This window comes from Accipiter gentilis, chromosome 32 (genome assembly GCF_929443795.1).
Source record: "Accipiter gentilis chromosome 32, bAccGen1.1, whole genome shotgun sequence".
In the NCBI taxonomy this organism is placed as follows: Eukaryota; Metazoa; Chordata; class Aves; order Accipitriformes; family Accipitridae; genus Astur; species Astur gentilis.
The window spans coordinates 18051350-18074575 of NC_064911.1; the positions used below are offsets into that span (position 1 = coordinate 18051350).

A 23226-nucleotide genomic window follows, 5' to 3' on the forward strand; every position below is an offset into this window, starting at 1 on the left:
GCCGCAGGGGCAAATCCTGACACTGGCCTTTCGATTTGACTCTTCCTCCAGCTAAGGCAGTCTGATGCCTGAATGTTCCCGCTTCGCTCTTCCCCTTTTGTTCTTTCTGTAAGAAAGAAGTTGTTACTGCAGCAGCTGTAGGAAAGATTGTTTACTGAACAGTCCTGCCTCAGGCAGGGAGAAGCTGAACCAGCAGACAGGGGCTTAGAGCTTCCCAGTTAAGGTATTTTAAGCAAATTTCAAAGTCCTTCAGTGCAGCAGAGAAACTAAAAGCACAGAGTCTATACCAAAACACTCCCTGGTCTAATACAAGCTTTATTACTCAAGATGGATTTGGGGCTGTTTTGAGCAGTGCCTTGCATCACTCAGGAGACAGATGAGACATCCTCGTACGCTCCCAGGAGTGGGGAAAGTCGGCCCGGCTGCAGTCCTGCTTCTCTTCTGCCACCGAGCCGCCTCCACAGCCCCACGGAGAGGGACTGGCTCTGACCAACAACTGCCCCACCATCTCACTGCCGTTTGGGTGCCAGTTCCACACAGGTGTACGCCTGCGCTGCTGACAGTGCTCTGAGAAGGGATGATGGGGACCCTTGTTCATGCGGACCCGATCGAAATCCAGGGATAACGCGAGCCATCGCCAAGTAGGGCCTTCCCAGGCAAGGTGACACAAAGCAAGAGCTGCAGCACCCTGCAGCAGCTTCTCCCTCTCTACTGCAAACAAGCACCGTGTTAGATTCGGAATAAACTTTAAATCCAGCGGTACGAACTGCAAAGCATTTTCAATTTTGTAACTGGTATTTCATTGCACCGTAGGAACCCTGGAAACACTAGCAAAGAGCATGTCTGGAGGTGATCAGAGAGTCCCCGCTGTGAATTGATATGAGCTCATATATAACAGGTAGGAGAACATTTGAAATATGACTGAAGAAGCAGAGATGATTTTCTGCAGTACAAGGCAGAGTTCTTGTGCCAGCGCTTGTGAGACATCTACAGTATTTCCTTAAATTCTTCCATCAGTTAGACATGAAATACAACATCGTGTAAGCTCACTCACAGGGATGATTGAGCTCAAAAGGCTCAAAAAAGATAAGTCACACGTTAAAAAAAACAGATTATAATTTTGTGTGTATATTAAAAATTATTCCCAAATACTGTAGGGATGTAATTCTCGAGAGAAAGAAAATATTTAGAATAGCACAAAGCAGTACTGACAGCTGGAAGCTGGACAAAGTTAACAGCAGGAAACAGGCATTTCAAATAAAGCTACAGGAAAACTGCAGAGGAATCCTGACTTCCTAAGAGGACCGGCTCAGAGTTGGGACCATTTATCAAGGATACGGCTGTAATAAATCCCTAGCGTTGCCCATTCTGCTTTCTCCCGAATGCTGCTGCTCTCCTTGTCCGCGTCGCTTCCCTTTTATGTCTGCAAGTCATCCCTCTGGAAATTATGCTATTCACTTCCACCTTCTCTGCCCCTGAAAAGGCAGAGGTGATGTTGGCCTGGAGGCAGGACAGACTTCACGCCTTGCTCAGCTAGTGGCCACAGACGCTGGCTACAAGAGTGACTAAGAGACCACAGTAAAAGAGCTCGAGACCAGCATTGGTGCCAGATCCTTGACCTCCTTCCCCACGCAAAAGCTTTCGCTAAAACAAGGTGAAGCTGTTTGAATTCCCCTCAGCACGCGATGTTGCTTCCTCAACCCTGATGCCTTGCTTTTCCACTCCGAAGTCTCAGGAAGAATGACTTCTGCCAACAGAAGCCGTCTGGTGGGTCCCCAGAGCTGCGTCCCCGTGGTCAGACCAGCCCAAGGTCAGATGAGATTCTGGTTTCAGCAAACCCCCTCAGGAACAAGAAGGTCCCCTGCATCATCACCAGGCCTATCAACTCAGCTCAGCAGGAAAAAAAGGTTTGACACTACATCAATTTGCTTGTAAAAAAAAAGTGTAATAATAAACCACCATGGGAAACATCCTATATGATAGCACATAATTAAGCAGCAGTTTCACTCGTGCCTGGTGCAGACAACCTCCAACCTCCTAAAACAGAGCTGAAATCAGACCTAGGGCTTTGCCTCTTGCTGGAGACCCTTTCAGGCAGCAGGCTGTCTTAAGAACTCCTATTCTGATCTTATTTTGAAGAGAGATTCCGCCCCCCCCCCCCCTCAAAATACACTGCATGTTCCCCAAGCACGCGCACACAGGTATTTTTTGCCCTTCTCTTTCCAAAGGGAAGGCCCTTTCCTGGCGTGCGCAAGAATTGCTGCATCAGCATTTCTAATCCAAATGGAAATCAAGACCACTGCCTCCCAGCTCCACCTGAGGGAGAGGAGACAGATGCAGAATGAAATAAAAATAGCTGAAAGCCTTTGGAAATGCATCTTCGCCGTGCTAACTGTGGAACGTGGGACCGAGACCCCAGCAACAGCTGAGGTTCTTCCTATGACAAGTCGCTCTGCCCTATCTCCCAGCCGCATGCAGCGGCTCCCATGTTAAAACCAGTTCCTCAAATAAGAGGCTTGAATTCCCCTTGCCCCAGCAGTTATTCATGGCCAGTTTATGGTTGGGCTGGTACCTTTCTTCAGTTCAAACAGCTCTTTCACACTTGGTATCTCCATCCCTTTTTAGATATTCTCTCCAAGAGCATCGATCCTTCCTTCAGTGAGAAACAGTGAACTGCAAGTTTGTAAGCTAGGTAAGGCAGGTTTGCCTTTCACACAAACACAAGAGCCTGCTCTGTACAGTGGAGTACAGCAAAATATAATCTGAAAACAGGCAAAACAAATTTAAGGGGAAATTCTGCCTTGGGTGTTTTAATTTTACCCACCACACCACCCCTAAGTACCTTCTATTCAACACCCCAACACATATGTATATATCATAGACACACAGAGAACAAGGAGAACCATCAGAAAACACCAGCAAGCTCACAGTCTGTATCCTTTAGAGAAATGCACGAAAAAATAATGCCATGAGGTCAAGCACCTCTATTCTGACACCTTTCCACTTCCAGTTTCTGGGAATTCAAGTCCATTTGTCATTAAGAACATAAACTACACAGAAGCTTATTAAAATGCAGTTAGTCATTATGCAAAGAGTGGTGGTACTGCCGTGTGATCCACAGAATTGACTTCACCCACTAAATTAATGAAATTATATTACAGGGAAGTGCCCAAGGTGATCTTTTTGCATGTTTCACTCAACTGTTCAACTCTTTACCGAGAAAGAAAAAAGTTAGAGATTGATTATATATTTGAACACTGACAGTTGTGTCTCAAGCACCTTGATAAAATACTTTCCTATGCCATTCAAAAATCTAGAAACTTCAGCTCTCTCACTGTAAAACATGATGTTTAGCAATGCAGCATTCTCCATCATTAAGTGCACAGAATAACAGCAAGACAAAATGTATTTAAATATACCAGAACAAAGCATAACTGCAACCTCCTCATCCATCACAAAGGGCTATTTGCAAAATATTTTGTAAAGGTGGTAAACTCATACATTATAACGTACAGGACCTGGCTGTTTTACATGGTGCATAATGTAGCAGGCAGTTTTCAAGCATACTGCATCGTACTGACAACGGACACCCATATCTGAAAATAAGGACAGAAGGAATATTGCTTCCCTGGTGTTCGTAAAAATTAACCTTTAGACCAGTGATGTCTAGAGACACAGAAACCACCACACAGCCATGACTTGCAGGCACAAAACGCCATGTTCCTTTACCTGAATGCAAACCGAACCATGCTTAAGTGTTGGTCCTCCACAGCCCCAAGGATTGTTTCAAGTGTTCTTATGCCTAAGAAGAGATTTATTAACATCAGAGCAAAGCAAAACAGGCAAGGGAGGTGCTCACAGAAAGGGCAGGGGAAGCCACGTGCATCACTGACAACCTCAAGTCTGCTAGGATGGCTCCTATGTTTTAACAACCGACATCGGTTTCCATAACCACAAGAAAATTTTAACGAAGCTGTCCTTTGAAAGCTTTCTAATACCAAAACACAGGCAACATGCGACCTTGAAAACTGGCAGAACTGAAGTTTTCTTCTGAAAAACACCTTTTAAATCAGCTTGCTTACAGGCACCTGCTCATTTAGAACTTTCAAGAAAAGAATCCACAGTGGCAGATCAAGAAGGAAAATCGTCTTACAACTTCCAAATCACATCTCCTAGTTGCACACTAGTAGCAGCAAAGCGACACGCTTGTTGCCTTTGGACTAGGAGACACAAAGGGGGACAGTTTGGGCCAAAGACATAAAAAAATTATCCAAGTCACTAGATGGAGAAGGGTTTTCAGATTGCTGTAACAAGTCTTGTGAATGACTGATGCTCTTAGACAAAATACAGCAGGCATTATTTACTACACTCAATTTTACTTTTACTGCTAGAGGAGATGGTGCAAAAGCTTAAAGTAAAAACAGCCTCTGAGTTAGAGGATGAACATAAACTAATCTGACAAAAAGAGGGTTTCATTTTTCCTATTAGGCATGCCTGACATGTTTCGTATGTCTGACTTCATTTAAAAACTGCCTACTGCAAGACTTTTCTTTCCACTGAAAGTAACAAATTTAAGTACTGAATGAGTCCATGGCAGTCTAAAAAAAGGCATGAATTGTATAATGGGAAACTGATCCCTCATTACAAGTTGTTCTCCCACATAAGCCTGTGTCCTAGACCCATAAATCTTCATTATATTGCTGCTGCAACTAGTTGCTTCATATTCTACAGACAGCTACTGTCAAATATTATGCGGTACATGCCAACAGATTTTGCAATTTTGAGCTACTTAATTAACCACTCAGCTCCTGTGAATATCCTATCATGGCAAATGGTAAGCAGCGAGAAAGTACAACACACAGATTTCTTCTCATCTGAAGTTTTAAAATAAATTCTTCATTTGAAAGGAAATTATCTCAGCTCTAGCAAAATTCTGACCATCTGGAGCCTCATTTATTACTTAATAAGAAAGTTGAGTCAAGCAAGCTGGGTCTCCAGGCATTTTCCTGCTCTGGAATTCCTTGATAAGAAACTTTTGGGTTTTCATTTTCTTGAATAAGTTATGAACACATAAAACTTTATGGAAAGCTGAAGAAATTTCAAGGTAGAAGCCTTGGGTGTTATTTTATAACAGATATTTCAGATGTCAAGAATAATCAAAGAAACTTTAACTTTAGGGAGATTTATGTAGCAGAAAAAACACAAACCCCAAAGGTGCTCATACGCTTCGAAGGAAACGACGTGTGGCGACAAACTGTGCTGACGTACCCAGAACAAGTGTTTCAGAAACCCCAAATAACTCACTTTTGGTTCTAAACCACTGCAGGACCTTCTGCTGCTTCCATATCAGGAAATCAAAAACTCCAAGCAGCAAGAATGAATTGGAGGCAATCCTTAATAATATTGAACATTAAGGGAAACGTCACACTCCACAGAAATATTAGAAAGTGGCTAAAACTGTAGGCTTCATCTCTACTCACTTCAGAGGAAGCGTCAGCACAACCAAAGTCGGTAGCTCGCTGCCCACCTTCAGCATCTCACTGGATTTGGTCCCTGTAAACCCTGTAGTTCTGCAAACCGGCCGAGCTGCTGCTACCACAGTAACAATGACGATTCAAGGGGTTAAATACTCCCTTCTGTTCCTTGCATTGATATATTAAAACAATGAATTATTAAATCAATAAATTAAGTCTTAGTCAACAGTAAGGGCTATAAAACCAAAGGGAAAAAAACCCATACACTTCTAGAACAAAATGGTAAGCGAAACCGCAGTAGTCTAGCTGAATTTTAGCAAAGTTTAAAACATACATAGCATACAGATGGCACCAAAACTCTAATTCAGCTCAATGTTTTGCCAACGCTAACACCTTTTCTTCTTATAAACCTGTGTGTTCCTGCAATACCAGGAATTTGGAAAACATGAAACAAAGCTCATGTTTTAAAATATTACTTCATAATTTCAAATGGCCGAACTCCCAGTCACCAAATAAGTTTAATTTACAATTGTTTCAACTTAATGTTCTTAAACTAACTGTTTCTGGATTCCGCTATGAAAGTGAAAAAAGGAGAATTTGGGGATCTTTGTTTTAGACAGTTATTCAGAAACAGCAGCTTCCCGATAAGAGGCCTGAACTTTTCTTACCTCGATGTTCTGAGAAAGGAGACATGAATACTAGTTAAAAAGAGAGAGTAAACCAAGAGTTAACCCAATTTTCTCAGACTACAAAAGAGAAAATTAAGTTTTATCCCAAAATACTTCAGGGTACACATTCCCACCTGCACACCCTCGCTCCCCCCCCAACCTGCCTCAAGCTACAAACCTATAGAACCCAGGGAGCTTATCTATATACAGCAACGAATAACATAGAAATAATATTTGCAGAGGTGATGGACCTAGAGTAATATCTGTAGTGACTTGTTTTTCAAGAAACCAGTCTCCCACAAATGCTTTTGCAGCTCCGTTATTTTGCAGAAAGAGCCATATTCAGATTTACAATCAGCAAAAAAATTCTTACATTTCAATTTTTCCACTCAAATCAAGTACAATTTTATTTTCTACACAACTGCTGTCTTTGCAAATATTTTGGTATCAGGTCCTTGGCGTAACAGCAAAATCAAGAATTGTGAATTTCAGTTATGTTAGCACCTGATTTTATCTTTTTGAAAACAAATCAAGTCTTGTGCCACAAGAATCACTGAAAGGTAACTTCAGAATGAAAACTAGAGTTTCTTGTGAAAATAAGCACTTCAAAGACTCACATCTGAAAGGAATAAAACATATTTATGAAAGACTTTCAAAGGTTTTCAAGTCTTAAAATCTACCTGGAAATCAGATACAAACCAGATCAGATTAAACGTACCTGAAAATTCAGAGTAATACAACAGGGAAGCAATTGCATTTATATATAGCTCTAAACCAACTTCACAAAAAATAAATTATGCTTCAGATTTTAACAATAAATCTCAGGGCGGGGGGGGGGGGAAATGGACATGGAAACACTCAAATGTGTGTATCCATAGAAGATTTCAAACTGCTTTGTGAAAAAACAGGCAAGAAAAACACTTCTATAAAATTATTCTGAGCTCCCAACTGCAGCTCGCTGAGGGTGTCCTTCTGTAAGCATGTGTGAAGTTGACCTTGGGCTGCCAAATCACAAACTAAGCTCCACAGTGTGTGAAACCGAATCAGTCCCTTGGAAATGTCGTCACATGGTTTTTACATATTTTTATTTGTCAGCAACAGGGAAAAAAAGGAAAATGAGTATACACAAATTATATACATGGGTATTGGACTAGAAACAATTCCAACACAAGTTACAGAAGACTCAAAACATCACCAAGTAACCTCATGAAAAATTACCTTCCCAATCCTCCATTATAGGTTCAGTTGGTTCAAAGGATGCCAGCTCAGAGGAAAGCCAACACAAGACCCCTTTCCCTCCTGGATGCCAGGCCAGCTCACCAGGAAGAGTTCTGTCCCAAAACTGATGGTGGGAACAAATTAACTTGATTTCCACTCGCACCAGAAACTCCCATCATGAAACCCAGCACAAAGTTTAGCACACTGCTAACAGTTCATCAGCGATGGCAAGCGTGGAACAGCTAGCAGGTCCCTCGCATAAGGACAGAGCTCGCTGAAGAGCTGAGAGCGTGCCACTTGGAAACGTGTCCTGCCACTGCCTGATACGATCTACAGAGGGTATGAATTTCAAAGGACTGTCAATCTGGCACCTCTCGGCAGTACTCAAGTCAAAGGAATAATTTTAATAAAGCAATTAATACTAGTCTGACAATGTCAGAATTAATCACAAACACATCAATCCTACTGATACGACATAAAAAACCCCTCTAGATTTAAGAAACAAGTTCTCTATGCCAATTTCTGAGATCTTTTAAGGCAACATAATACTGCAACTAAAACACGTGAACTTTAAGTTTTCTTATTTATTTTTAAGTAGAAAGCCACTTCAATTACACCAATCTTCATTGTTTCAAATTAAGTGTTGATCCTGAGAATAGATTCATTTAAGTGAGATTACTCTCATACCCTGTCTACTTGTGCAACTATTTGCAAGATTCAGCCCTGAAGTCGCTACACAATTTATTAGTATGCTCCTCATTTGTGAATAAACTCACCTTTGAACTCAGTAATACATCATTCTGTCACGTGCCATCATATTCTCTCAAGTTCTGCAAAACCACATTTATATCTATTAATTCATAGGCAGGTGAGTATATCAGGAAGAAGAGATTAAGAGCTATTAGAAACCAGAGCATCTATATGGCAGCCGAGGAAATATGCAAGGAAACTGAACACCACACAATCAGACAGGGTTATCCTCAAGAGATAAATACTAACAATAAACATTTAGGCTGTTTTCTACAAAATTATTATATCAGTCAAGACCACTTTGCAGCACCTAACACAAAGATCTAGAAGTGTTTATTAAAGCAGGGGCAGGGGGAATGTCTTCCATGTCAATGAGGTCAATATTTCACCCTAAATACTAAGTTTGGGTGGAAGTGAATAGATCGCACTACACTGAAAGATCCTGCTCACTGTTTGGAGAAAGTGAACAGCAGTTTCAAAGCAAATTCTACATGCCACTGAGGACGAAGAAGAGTACGCTATCCAGCTGGAGCAGCAAGTGTAGTTTACATAGCCAAAAAGTAGCTTGAGTTTTCCAAGAACACTACAATTAATATCCATTTTCTTTAAGCGTGTGTCAGGGAACCTGCTTTAAACACTACCCAAGAGCTAGCACAAACTGCAGCAGGACAAAGACTTTCTCAGTACTATCCTAGGTCACCACAGTCAAGTACAGAGGCAAAGCCTGTGAGTTGCAAAAGAAGCATTTCAGTATCTTCTGAATATTTTTCAAGTGCTGACTCTGAAAAACCCCTTGTTAGCCTCAAAACAAAGCCTAGAAAAGCAGGGAGCACAAATAGGTATACGATTTGGAGAGACTTCAGTATCTATTAATATTAAACTAGGCAAGGGATTAATAGATTACGTTCACACCACAAAAACACAAAATGGACAAAAAAGTTAAACTATCTGTTACGCTACGACATACAGAAGTTGTTCGTAATTTCTCAGGAAGAATCGACGAGCAAACATCTCTTGCTCAGTTTGTTTCTGTTGGTCACTAAATACAACAGATACGCAGCATTTTCACTGAAAACATTTTTTCCTATTTATGTGTCCTGTAACTCAAGACAAGCAGGTTGCAATAACGTTAGCAGGCCATACATCTGAAATCCATAAAAGAAATATACTTTTATATCATCAGAAAGTTTGGAATTAACAGCCCCAAGATACTGAAACAAATAGTTACAACAGACTCCAGTCGAAGGTAGAAGTAACTGAAAAAAGATCATCAGTATCTATAGCTGAACTAGCCATGTTAAAAACCCATCCACCCTCATTTTTCAGGTATACCCATTGAAAAACTCTCTTCTAATCAGAAGTCTACTGCTGCTGCTTCCTAAGACAGTTTTCAGACTAACACTCCTATGCAGAAACACGGCATGAAGACAGATAAAAAACAATTTATGGCACACCTGGGATCTCCACTAAAGCAAAAGACTGCCTAGACAAGGTTGGAGAAGAAAAGTTGCTTCTTGCTCATATTCATTGTAATGCCCACAAACAGACCTTGGGAAATGGAAAGAAAATGCATTCCTTGTGCTCTGCCCTCCTGCTCTGAGCTGTTCGTACAGGCTCAGGGTTCTTGGAAATAGGTGCCCTTTAAGGGGACTTCTGTTTTCAAGTACTAGAGCACTTCAGTCCTGAAAGCCAGCCAGTTGTTTTTGTGAGTAAAGAAGTGAAATGACTAATACACTGTAACATCCGCCACAGTATCTTCAGCTTTCCTTCACTGGCTTCCATGGTTTATATTCACTTCAAGAAAAAAAGTTCAATATGCCTGCATCCTTTCTTTTCTTTCTGTTCCCTCTCCTCTTCACATATAAGGAGACAGCCAAAAAGAAGCACTAGGTCAGGATTTACTACTTCAAAATATGACTTTCAACAAAAGCTGAAACTCAGCCTCTTACACAAACTATCTTATTCCTTGGAATGATTTAGGTAACGTTCTAGGAAAAACTGACAACAGGCAACGGGGAAAATATTAGTTTCACCACAAATTTCTATTTTTAAGCAAGCCCTGCTCTGCGATTACTAGAAAACACATACAACTTGAAATGAATTTGAAAATCAGTAAGAAGTTATGGGTGAGGGCAAAAGTTAAGTGACTAAATTTTAGTAGATGTGACTTCCAACTGGTGTTTCAGTCAAACTATTACTCTGATTTCACCCCAGCAGCATAGCTGTACCACTTAAATAGCAATTTGCCTTCTCTGCAGCAGTGCCTGCAGTCGTGGGAAATTATTGCTCTGGAGGCCACAGGGACCACACCCTCACCGTGCCGTGTAGAGATCCCCCAGCCAGGGTCAAACCAGTCTGGTTTGGGAACAGAAGAGGACAGCCCCACCACCACGCTCCCTCCTCCTACCTGCTGGCAGAGAGGGCTCAGAAGGGCAGCGCTTACCAGCCAACCAGTCGGGCAGCCTTCAGCAGCCATCCTGGTACCTCCACCTCTGAGCAGTACGGCAGCGCTCCGCAGGGACGTGTACGAGAGCCTTAAAACAACCTGGCGCTCCAGCGTGACTTATCTGTACAGTGTAGCGAAGCCCACAGAACCGCAAGCTCTGCAAACTCGTGAACTACTCGCATACAAATCCTTGAACTGACTGCAACAGATTAAGAGTAAGGGTTTGCAAGGTAAGGACTCTGACTCTTCAGAAATGGGGCTATATGAAGTTTATTGCTCAAAGCACTTTGTAATCCTTTGATGAAGTGTGCTATGCAAGTGCAAAGTACTATCGTTAAGTCAAACTCAGAATTATTTTTTTTTAAATACCTAGGAATTTCTCAGCATTTCCCTGTTTACCTAATAGATCAATTCTTTATAAAAATAAACATTGGGAGGACAAAAGGGACAGTTCCCCCACAATTTTAGTAAACAAGTTTCATTATTCCATGCTAAAATCTGCAACATCTTTCAGAAAATATCAAAACACCTAAGAGAAACTGAGGGTGCATCAGAGTTGCTTACGACTCACCTACTTCATTCCCACGGCTAGGATATCACTAGAACTTCCAAGTTTCACAAATTTTTCTAAAGGCCATAGTATCAGAAACAGTAATTGGCAAAGACTTGGTGAAGAACAGTTTCCTAGTAGTCAGCAATAACCCTTACAATAAATTTAAGGGGAAAATACTTAGGTTTTTTCTCTTTGATTTTTTTTTTTTCATAAATCAGGTACCAGCTATGTTTTGTCCCTCCCATTTCTACAGTATTTCCAGTTTCATGTACTTAGACCAATGACACTTTCCAAAAGCTGGTGTACAACATCTTTATATACACTACAAATTGAGATTACCAGACTATAGGTCAGATATTGAATATATAAATAACTTTGCAAACTATTTACAGGTTTTAAACTAATCAGGTTCCAAGCAACCAACACTCTTAAGGCAAATTCATTTGTATGACTGGCTGTCTGGCCTTTCGGCATTTCTCTCCCCTTCCCAGCCCCCACAAAAATGATAGGCAATAAACATGAAGTTGAATTACCCCCCTGCCCCTGTACTGACAGAATTTCTTGTATGGAGAGATGATCTAACTACTTACGATCTTTCCTCAAAACAAGGAAAAATGTATAGAAATGCATTTCTGTGTTTGCGTGTCAAAAAAATCATTAAGGTGCATACCAAAAAGTGGAAGTCCCAAGGTCTTATAACAACATAATTTTTGTATGCACTTGACAAATGGATTTGGGAATTTGGGGAAAGCATCAGTTTAAAGCTGCCCAACCCTTTTTAGACCTATGCATTTATAAGCTCATTAGATATAAGATCTGAAGAGCTCAAAGGGATTTTCTGTAACAGGTGACACTGTGTGATATAAAATGCAGCCAAGAGTGGATTTTCAAAGCGTATGTTTAACTACATCCGAATTTTTCTTATACCATATTGCTGTGCAAGATACTATTCACCATTTAAAGGTGTTCTGCACATCTTGACAATCCTTATATTGGAATAAGAATTGGCCATTTCAAATAGTATCTTTTTGTACAACGTTGTATTCTTAAGTGCAATCACAGTGCAATCCCTTTTGTCAATGCATGACTGAAGCAACCAAGCATATTCTGGTGAAGCAGACAGGATTCACATACCAAATGTGCTTAGTGCCTTCCTTTAAGTCCCAATCATCACTTTGTTCTTAGTATTTTTCAATGCCCTGATTAGGTCTTTGTTTGGAAGTAATTAGCTATTGTGGTTTGAAGGATTTTGGAACAAAGCAGAGACTTTATACTGAATGCAGAGGTCACCTCCAACAGAGACAAAAGGTGGCAAATTATCGATTAGCTTTATATTTAGAAGCATCCCTCGGTTCACTGCTAGGATTGCTCCAGTCATCTGCTTCAGGTGTGGTCTTGTAGTGTCGCCATGCTGACTTATTAAAAACAGGAAGTCTTTCAAATGATTCACTTGAAAGGGCCTAAGGAAAAACAAAAGCAATGGTAAGCTATCATTAGAGATAACAAGAGCGAGATGATACTCTGGGGAGTTCTACAGTTACAACTTCTGTATCGAACAAGTGTCTCAATTATCCAAGTGTTACACATCACAACACTACTTTGAAAATACTTTAGCTGTGACTAATTGCTCTAGTCATAGTAAAAGTTAAAACAAAATATCAACACTCTAAGATATTTCCCTTCTTTCCAGACAGTGGTATCTACAAAAACAGCATGAAAAATAAGTTTTGGTCAAAAACTTAGGGAGATTTGTCATTGACAGGGGGCGGACAGCTACTTTACTTAAACGTTTCACTTCTTCACCAAACTCTGACTCTGTCAGCACACTGATTTGTGAGGACTGCTCTAGTTCAGTCTATTAGCATACCTTTTTCCTCTGACAAAGACCATACCTTTTTCCTCCACACATACATGCACAGAATTAAATCCATCAGAAACTAAAGTTAGCAGAAGACTCCACAACTCACTTGCTACATACAGCTAGGCACAGTGACAACGCTAAGACAATGACCTGCACATGCGCTATATGCTGTATTCTTTTAAATTCCCTGATGAAATTCAAGCAGTTAGTTTCAACCTTAAGCCCCCGAGTAGCCTGGGATCTCCCCCAAAAATGACAACAGGATCAATACAGTCTATTACACAAAGGTCAAGAACTGCATAGAAAAAAAACAGGTACTAGTCAGGAGTTAGTCAATAGTCTTCTCAGTTTTACTGTGGTCAAAACTTTTAGAATCAGAGTATTAATCAAAATCATCTCTCATCACACAGTTCTTTGGAAGTTCAGCACTTATGACAAATTAACAAAATGCAAAGATCCAACAAGGGGGACGGGGCGGGGCAGGAATCAAACCAAACTAACCAGTATTAGTACTGGGATAATACTTATTACCTCAGTTTTTAGGATTCTGTGTAACTAATTTAGATAAAATATAACAAAGATAGCAATTACAAATTTGAAAACAAGTTGAAGAGTAAAAAGAGAGAAAGTTCACTTATTCAGCCTGCTATAAACAAATTGTACTGCTTTACTAGCTTGTAAAAGGGTCAAATTCATACCTTCAAATAAATTACAGCATCTGAACCAACACCTTCCATCGAGTAGAGTTTAAGGTCACCTTGAAAGTACCTAGCATACAGACGTGAAATTGGCAAGCCATAGCCAAACCCAGCCTAGAAAGACAAGAAAACGAAAGGAAAAACATGATGGAAAGTTAAGAAAATGCAACAGATCACTGCAATTGTTCATAAAACAGAAGATACCCAAATATTAGATTTGCATCAAATTACTTTTCAAGCTTTCTTTTATTATTCAGCCTACACTATAAGTTGGTATTCAGCCTTTTGAGTAATCTCTTTTTTCCTTGGCATAATTTTTTAGTTTAAGTACAGAAAAGGAAAAAAATATCAGAGGCCTTCGTTAGGACTACCTTGTCCATTTCGCATTTTCTCAAGAGGCAGGTAGGTGTAACATACAGTACGTGCTGTCTCCAATCAAAGCTAACTGATACTCTCTACTGCTTCCTCACTATGATTACCATTCCTATGATATTCCATTCTTTGGTAAAAATCAGATTTTTGACAGCATATTTTTCTACCCCAAGCCTGGGATTATTATTCCCAAATGTCTCCACACTTAGGAGACTACACAAGGAAGCCAGAGACAACTGTTTACTTCATCTAGGTCGCACTATTAAGTGATTTCTGATGCCAAACTGCAATGGAAATCAGAAGACTACATACAAAGCAATACAAGGCAAATAATCCTCGCTGCTGTTTACCCACCTAACAAAAGATCAGGATTCCACAGCACTGAATGATCTACTGAGAACTGAGACCCCATAAATAACACACAATTTTCAAAGCATAATAGAACTGACAGGTACAAATTTTAGATTTTAAATTTACAACACTAATATCCATAACCATAGCTGCAACAAGGTCAACACCTGGCACCTTTTCCAACCCACTCTTGTCAGAAGCAGCTGTAAAAAACCTGAGCCCCTCTCACTCCAGCCAAAGAGTAAGATTTTGGTCTATACATCAACTCTTTCAGATGACTGGGCATGTGCTGAGAATCACAGTGGTTGATTAGTCACCCGAACTCACCCTGAATTTTCCAGGACTACCCAGAGCAATAAAGGAAGGATTCCAGACATATAAGCATTTGCAAAGAAGAATATACAAGGCAATCGGAGTAACACAACTTGTCCGTAAGGGTGGCTTACAAGAATCAGACACCTAAAGTTTTCAGAAAACCAATAAATTAATTCCACTATAATATGCCTACAAACACGATCTGACAGATAACAGAATCATGCCCTGAATCTTAAAAACAAAGCCCCAGAATGATACCAAAAAAAAGGCTAAAAAGAAGGACTTGCGAGCATTATACACAGCTAAATGTGGTATCACTGTATAGGAAATCCCTTGAGGAAGGGGTGAACATTGAAGAACTTTGTACTACAGTATCCATCACAAATTGTCTTGTTGTCATCTACTATCTGTACAGTATCTTTTGACCTCTTTGCCTTTCTTTTGCAGAAGCCCAAATTTAGTGATCTTAAATTGGTTAGAGGTGCTCACTCAGTTCTTCTGAGCAAAATGAGAAACAGAAATGCCACAGATGCCATTTGCTACTTGCACTGCTTGTCATAGTTACTAGTGTCCATTTCCACAGTTAAAACAGTTGCTTAGCTGCACTTTTTCCAACAACAGTATGCTTTAAAAACGTAATTCTCAAAGACTCCCATTAGACACATGCATCACTTTCAAACATCTGGTCTTGAAACTAGATGCATTTCTTTCTTAACCTCTTAAAAAAAAAAAAAAAGGAAGTTATTTGACTGTCTTAGAAAGAACTAAAAAAAATTCCAAAAGCTGACTTGCATATTTTCTGGGGACCAGCCAATAAATACATTACAGAAATTAAAATGCACAGCAACCGAAAGGCAAATTGTAGAGAGTACATACCCCCAGGAACAACTCAAGTAAAGGGCAGTATCAAGCAATCCTGGAAACACATTATACTTCCCTCTCTCCAGAATTACACCTCCTTAAAACCCATGCCCATCTTGTGTTTGCCTCCTGCTCCTTCCAGGAAAATATTTTTATGCTCTGTGCTAGCCCACATAATTATTTCATACTGTCTTCTTCCAAAAATTTCCTATCGGTCTCTTATCTACATTGTCTCCAGGGTATTTTCCAAAACAGGTAACTTAAGAAATACAAAGACAACAGATCCCAGATGAGTACCTTGTTAATGCAAGACCTTACAAAAGGTTTATTTTGCAAAAGACAATTAACAAGAAGTGATTTCTACATAGGTCTGTGCTTGACCTAGAGGACAAAATATAGTCAATGGTGGCACATCTGCTGTGAGGAGGAAAAGCTTTTTAGAGCCAATTTCTCATTAAATATTACAGTATGCATTATACAGATAGGAAATTATTAAATTTGTGTTACTAGTATCTACAGGTTTAATTAAACCTGATTTAAGCCACATTTCTCCCATGATAAACAAATGCTGCCAGAGAGAGAATCATTACATTCTTTGAGAAAACCTAATTATCATTAAACATCACCATGTGTTTCTAACATTTCCGCTATGTATATAGCGGTACGGATGCACACAAGACCTGCTAGAATCTGAATGCTACCATGGTAACAAGGTTTCTCAGCAGTTTTTAAACAACATTTGCAATGACACTGAGAAAGAATTTCACCAATCAACAAAAAGATCCCCCTCTTCCCCTCCCAAAGGCCATGACTATTTCATAAACTAGACAGGGGATCATATAACAAGGGGAGGGAGCATTAGAACAGAAGAATATGTCTAATTACACTGCACTGCAATTTAGTTTAGAATATTATCTAGGTCAAGAATGACAAGCACAGACAGACCTACCTACCTTCTCGAGCAATTCTTAAGTGGTTTGGTCTTCAGCACTACACAATAAAGAAAATCGCCTTCTGTATGGACTTTGAAGAGGATTTATGAGGAACCTTACTGCTGAAGGATTTTTGTTTCTAGACTGACAAAGTATAGCATAATTTTTTTTGTAACAGAATCTGGGCCATAATACAGAACATGTCAAGCTTCACTGCTAAGTCCTTTTTCCTCTTACTGGAAAGATATGCCACAGACTCCCAGTTCTTGACTTGTTTCTTTCTGCACACACATATAAGTAATGGAGCTTAACAACTCTTCTCAACATTGTCACATACAGGCATCGGTCAGCCTCACGGGGCAAAAGCTGTCAGGTTCACAAGAGAAGAGGATACTTTGCAGGTCTGACTACAGTGACGTACAGACCAAAGAGGAAAAACGAGTCCTGAAAATGGAATACAGTAGACGAATACCAAGTATAAATGCCACAGAATCAAAGTATCAAAGTAAGCGGTCTTGAAGACAAGGAAATATATACAGGAATACATTGCTAAAGATGCATGGGGAAAAAATAGTGTCAGTCCTAAGATGAACACATTTTACAATCAGAGAGCAACAAAGGAAGAGACATTTTAATAGTGAATACAACTGGTAATCAAGGTGTAAGTTTATAGTGGGAACAAGTTTCAGGAAATCCTTGTAGGCTGATATAGTAAATTGCTGATCAAAAGTGAGACAGAACAAAGGCAGATTATGAATCAAGAAAGATTCTACCATTCTTGACAAAGAAAAAAGTTTCTATTTGAATTAAGCCTGTTCCCTATCACTCATCCCATTCAAGAAGATTTTCTATGGAAAAGCAAAAGTTTGAAACATATTACTAAGATGTGTTGTAGAGCTAGGAGTTGTGAAGGATTAATATCAAATCAATGCAGATATGGAACTGGGTTTCACACCTACCACAGTGGCATCAATTTTTTTATTATCTCTGAACCACTCTGAACTGGTTTTACCCTCAGTTCGCTATTAATTATTTTATACCAAAAATAGTCACACTCTGCACCACATTTTATTAGCTGCCTGAAGGCACCTGAAGCACAGAAGTATCAGCAGAAAAAAAAAAATCCCTTAAGAACATGCTAGATGTGTGTTCCTAAATAAGGAAATTTCTCAAAGAATCAACTTTTTCTTCACATGGTTGAAGATAAAGGGTTGCATCAGAAGCAATAGAGAACAAAGATGGAAGAGGCAAGAATACAGTATCAGTATTAATCCACTTATTGAAAGCCAGTCAAATGGAACAGTAGCCATATAATTTTTATCACAATGAGCCAATATGTAACTTAATGAAATACATTAAAAATAATAATTTCATTTTAATAATAATTTTTAAAATCATGCTTGCTAAAAGAATTCAACACTGAAATAATTCTGAAATAATTCCCTGCTTAGAAGAAACTATGGGGAAATTGTTTGTTTGAAATCTGACCCCGATATATCTCAGAAGGGAGTATCAAATGAGATATTTCCAACTGAACAGGAACACACCCAAAGTGTTCCTATGACATGGAGGTTTGGGAATTTATTTTTTAAAATGTTTTTACAGTCCATAACTTATATAAAAATAATTTTCAAAGTTCAATATAAGCTTGTGCATTACCAAGAGGTGCTTCTCAAGTTCTGTAATTCTAACAGCATGGCTCACCTTTACATTTATTATAGGAAACTTAGGTAAACAGTAATTTACACACCAAAGAGGAGCTCATTAGGTTATCCACCTTCTCACTAATACAGCACTAAAAATCCTGCCCATTAACCCATTGAAAATACTGTGCTTATGCAGAAGTGGTTGTTTCTAAAAATATAACGTCAAGACAAAGAAAAGCAATTTTCTATTCCAAAGACTAAATGATGATAACAGAAACCATTTTTTCCTGACATGTTTTACCTGCATAGAGTTGCTAATAATAAACAATTCTTCAGTGGAAAACCTGATCCAGCAGATTGCAGTGAAGGGAAGCGTATAACCAGAGTAGTGCAAAGGGACATTTAAATATATATTGCAATCACTTACCAAAGGCACAGCTCTTGAGGGCTCCAAGCTGGGCCTGGGTGCTGTTGAGTACATGTAGTTAAACAATCTGTCTATTTTTCTTAAAGGTACACCTCCACCTTGATCACTTATCTAAGGAATGAAAAGTTAAGAGTTTTAAACATTATGTTCTGAAAAAAACCCCTGCAAAACTAAAGCAGCATTACCTAAACAACTTTAGAAATGTTAAAGGAGCAGCCAAGGGCTTCGGGTTTGTTTAGTTTGGAAAAAAGGAGGCTGAGGGTTGACCTCACGGCTCTCTGCAGCTTCCTGAGGAAGGGATGTGGAGAGGGAGGTGCTGAGCTCTTCTCCCTGGGATCCAGTGATGGGATGCCAAGGGAACAGTTCAAAGCTGCAGCAGGGGAGGTTCAGACTGGACATGAGGAAGCATTTCTTTACTGAGCGGGTGGTCAAACACTGGAACAGGCTTCCTGGAGAGGTGGTCAGCACCCCAAGCCTGTCAGTGTTTAAGAAGGATTTGGACAGTGCCCTTAACAACATGCTTTAACTTTTGGTCAGCCCTGAAGTGGTCAGGCAGTTGGACTAGATGGTCACTGTAGGTCCCTTCCAACTGAAAGTATTCTATTCTAATGAATTTGAAGCATGTGTCAGAAGTGATACAGTAATTTGCCTTTTCAAATGACATGTCATACTATTCTAAAACTAGCAGGTTTGTAAGCTGCATATTATTTTCAGGCATTTACCTTAATAGACAGATCTTCTTTCCCCAAAGTGACTAAGGTTTTGATCGATGGATAGCCTTCTCTCTTACCTTCATGCAATTCCACCGTAGCTCTCATTGAATTCTGAAGATAAAGGAAAAAACAGTGTCTTTGATTCTAACTTTACCATATGTGCTTTTTGTAACAATTGTTGAATCTGGATACTCTGTGCTACATTTCCATACAAGACAGAAAAGGCCACATTTAAAACAAATTCAAGAAGTGCTTTCAAGTCAATGAACTGTCCAGTTAAACTTTTTCATCAGAACTCCATTATACATACTTTTATCTATTTGTTATAGAGTCAGAGAACATAAAGCAAGATATTTTTTTTCCTGTGTGAAATCATGTAATTATATATAAGGGATGACAATATCCTTAACCTCCACTTTGCAGAACAGCAATAGTGATGTTTGCCACAGAGAACAAGCTTTGATTTTCTCCGCCTGGGTCACATAGTTGTTAAGTTACCATCTATCAACCTGACTTTACTATATCTATCAACAGAGTTTCCACTGCCAGTCCGTCACAGGTTCCCATTACTTAAGATACAACTTAGTAGTTTCATACCATTTCATGACTTGTACCAAAACATACCTACAAGTAGCATACAAATTCTTGCTTGTTCTACCCTAGAGTTAACATTACAAATGGCAAAATTGGGGGAAGATTTAAATGAATGTACTTGACAAGTGTCACAAATCAAACCCAAAATACCATTATTTTGGAAGTTTCTCTCTAGCCAAATGCTTTCTTCCCCTGAATTTCTAGTGTTCAATTGCACCACCTAGAGACCACCTATCTTACTCAAACACATACAAAAGCTCTCACTTTCATTTTCACTTTTGTTTCAATTATTCAGAAAACACAAATAAAAACAATACAAAGCGTGCCATTTACGCTACTCAAAAACCTATGGGCTGTTTTCACAATAAACAAAAGACACTGATCCTAACCAGTCCTCAAATATGCGATAAAGAAGCAAGCTTATGAAAATTGCAAGGTAATGAATATATCATCATTGCAAAAACAGACTATGAGTGTTTTAAGTTCACCAGCTGCAAAAGCACAAAAAGAGAAGTAGGAAAACACAGAAATTTTTTTAAGTACACAAGGGCTTGACGGGGCTGTAAACCTAGCTTTTAACAGTTTCAAACCCTTGCTTAAGAATAAGCTGAAGGAAAACCGAAATAACATTTAAGAGCTGTAACTGAAAAGAATCTCAATTTCAACACTAATGTAAGTTCACAAAACCCTTCCAAATATTAACAAGTGCAACCCACCTTGAATAATTCAAATAACATATGAAACAAATGAGAAGGTACATAGACTACTTGAATAGGCTTGTTTGGAGCTTTAGCTGAAAAAATAAAAATAAAAGAGACAAATATTTTTTCAAAACAGCATTTTGTAGCATTTCTATTGACAGGAATAACATGAAACTGTAGGCAAAGACAAGCATGTAAGCATGTTCTAATTTTCCAAGTGCAAGATTAGTTCCATGAAGTAAAAACATAAATTTCAGTTACTGCTATCACCTGAAGTAAAACATTCTAATGACGATTTCAGACATCTATGTCAGCAGACTTTGTTTAGATATGAAACTTCACTAAGCAGTGGTTGGTTTCATACTGACAATGTATGTTAACTAAGAGAACTTTCCCAGTTACGTGGGACAATATTTCAGCATAATATTTGCTGCACAACAAGATTCTTTAAGAAATTCACTGTTTAAATATTCTAAAACCAACTACATTTTACCTTAATTAAAACCTATAAAATGTAAACTATTCATAAAAACTTTCAAAATATACTTCAAACAATATCACAGTTTTCTTATTCCAAATCATAACTGAATTGTTTGTTCACTGTTGTCCTGGTTTTAGTATTTCGGCAGAGGTGTACAGCTTGGCACAGCTCAGAATGCTAGAGTGCCAATTGATATTGCAGGAAAATACAGCTGCACTTAATACATTCCAACACAGTTTTGGTGCTGAAGATGCAGTCACCCCTGAACACTGAAGTATCTACTGGCATTAAATTATACAGTCACAGCTTGTCAGACCCAGCAGCAGTTCAGATTGAAGAAAAGTCCCTAAATGTCTGCTTCATAAATCGCAGGAAGATACAAACATGCACACAGAACATCACTAGAGACAACTTCATCCTTTCTGGCACTGAGGGCTGATAACACCAGTTACTACTTTAAGAGACACAGGAGTGAAAACTCCTAGGAAAAAGAGAAGACCAAGACAATGCTCTGCATAATTAGTTGCAAGGCAACTTGCTGTTTTATTATGTTAATTTTGTCAGAGTCCATCCTCCAATTCTTACACATCACCAAACCCAAGACAGCTGATTTGTACTCATTTGTGGCATAGAGTACACACAGAAAACATGTTATTGTTGCTTTTGTGAGGTAATTTGCAAAGTCTCTTTCCTCATGTTAATAAGCTAGTTTAAAGGTAACTAGCAATTCTCCCCTCACTTTTTTGTATGAGATCCAGCAATTTGTTTTCTCTACTGTTGGATCTTTTTACTTAGGCCTTCAAATTGATTTTGCATTGATTCCTCTGCTGCAGTACTCAGTACTTTTAGCTCCAAAATCACTCCATTTTGGAGGGGGGAAGGTTGGGTCCTTTGGTTTTCGGAGGGGGGGGGGGGGGGGGGTGGTAGTAATGCATCAGTGTTGACAGTATCACTTTGCATAGAGAAGTATTTCTACAATATTAAATAGTACTTTGAGCAACTTATATGTTCCCCTATATCACACTCTCCATTTTGAGTGTTACCTATTCTGAGACTTTTGCAATTCTTCTGCTGAAGTTTAGAAACATCTTAAGTCTTATGGTTGGACAGCTGTCTAAAATTTGAGAGGCTCACTCAAGAAAATTTATATTTTTAACTTAAAATAATCTACCTTTTTCAGTAGAAATTATGAAAAAACCAGTCAATACACTGACAAGGACTCTCATCAGTTTTGTAGCATCCAATTTTCATCTTTGCAATCAACTTGAAATAGATTTTCGTGTGAGAAGTTATCATAGGACTTAAAGCAAGACTATGAAAAAAATTCCTAATTTCACCATCTTACACAGAAGAGCTCACCACTGGTGCAGAGACTGACAGTGGAATTTATAAGCATATTTCAAAATGAAACAAATTTCAGCTCTATTAAAAGATTAGTTAGAAGGAAGGTGTGTCTCCTTCCCAGTTATAAAGGTTCTTGACCACTTTATTTTCCTAAAGTGATAGCGAATTCAGCAGATAGCACTCTGCATTCAGCATCAAGAAGCAAAGAGGTCATGATGATAAATTCTCATTCAGGTGCCCATGTCTACATCAGAAGAAGAAAAGTAACTCTGCATACAGAACTGCAGAGCTCAAATTAGAACTTACAAATAATTAACAAAACTAGAAGTCACAGATATTAGAAATGCTTTCTTACATACATCACTTAAATTAATTTCACACTTACCATTGAATTCTTCAACTTCCAGATCCGGTGCCACCAGATAGTACTGTTCACATAACATCTTAGCTGTTTCATAGGCATCTACAAAACAACAGAACAGAACAGGGGTTTATCAAAATCATCTAGAGACGACTAGCAAAGTTCACCCTGTATGTGAAAGACTACAAGCAGAACACTCATTTTGATAACTAGTTTACAAGTGTGAAACTGGTATCCATTCTAATTCCCTTTTCTCTGTGTGCTCATAGCCTATTTGTCAAGAAAGGGCAAATTCTATTTGAAGCTCTACAAACAAAAGCGGATTACTAGAGACAAAGCTATTTTTCATCTTTATTCAGGGCTTGAAAACCAGAAGGGTATAATCTTAGGCTGACCATAATATCTACTTATTTGTCAAGTCTTGATCACAATTTAATGCTTGTTCTTTCCATCTCAAAAA

The 23226-nt window shown here is 38.9% G+C and overlaps 1 protein-coding gene across 2 annotated transcripts in view; it reads right to left on the minus strand.

The window, feature by feature from the left end:
• Positions 1-7223: 7223 nt before the first annotated feature.
• PDK3 (pyruvate dehydrogenase kinase 3) overlaps positions 7224-23226 on the minus strand; it is a 58356-nt gene continuing 42353 nt past the window's right edge. The window contains exons 6-12 of one of the 2 annotated variants that reach the window (XR_007510298.1): positions 22791-22868; positions 20596-20672; positions 19295-19396; positions 18573-18683; positions 13669-13782; positions 12244-12569; positions 7224-10755 (exon numbers count right to left, since the gene is read on the minus strand). Coding sequence is in view for 1 of the 2 variants with exons in the window: in XM_049835072.1 (XP_049691029.1) it covers positions 12426-12569; positions 13669-13782; positions 18573-18683; positions 19295-19396; positions 20596-20672; positions 22791-22868 (626 nt within the window). In the remaining variant the exon portion in view is untranslated. Of the gene's footprint in view, positions 10756-11407; positions 12570-13668; positions 13783-18572; positions 18684-19294; positions 19397-20595; positions 20673-22790; positions 22869-23226 lie in introns of those variants that run through there. The other variant, XM_049835072.1, reaches the window with a different exon arrangement.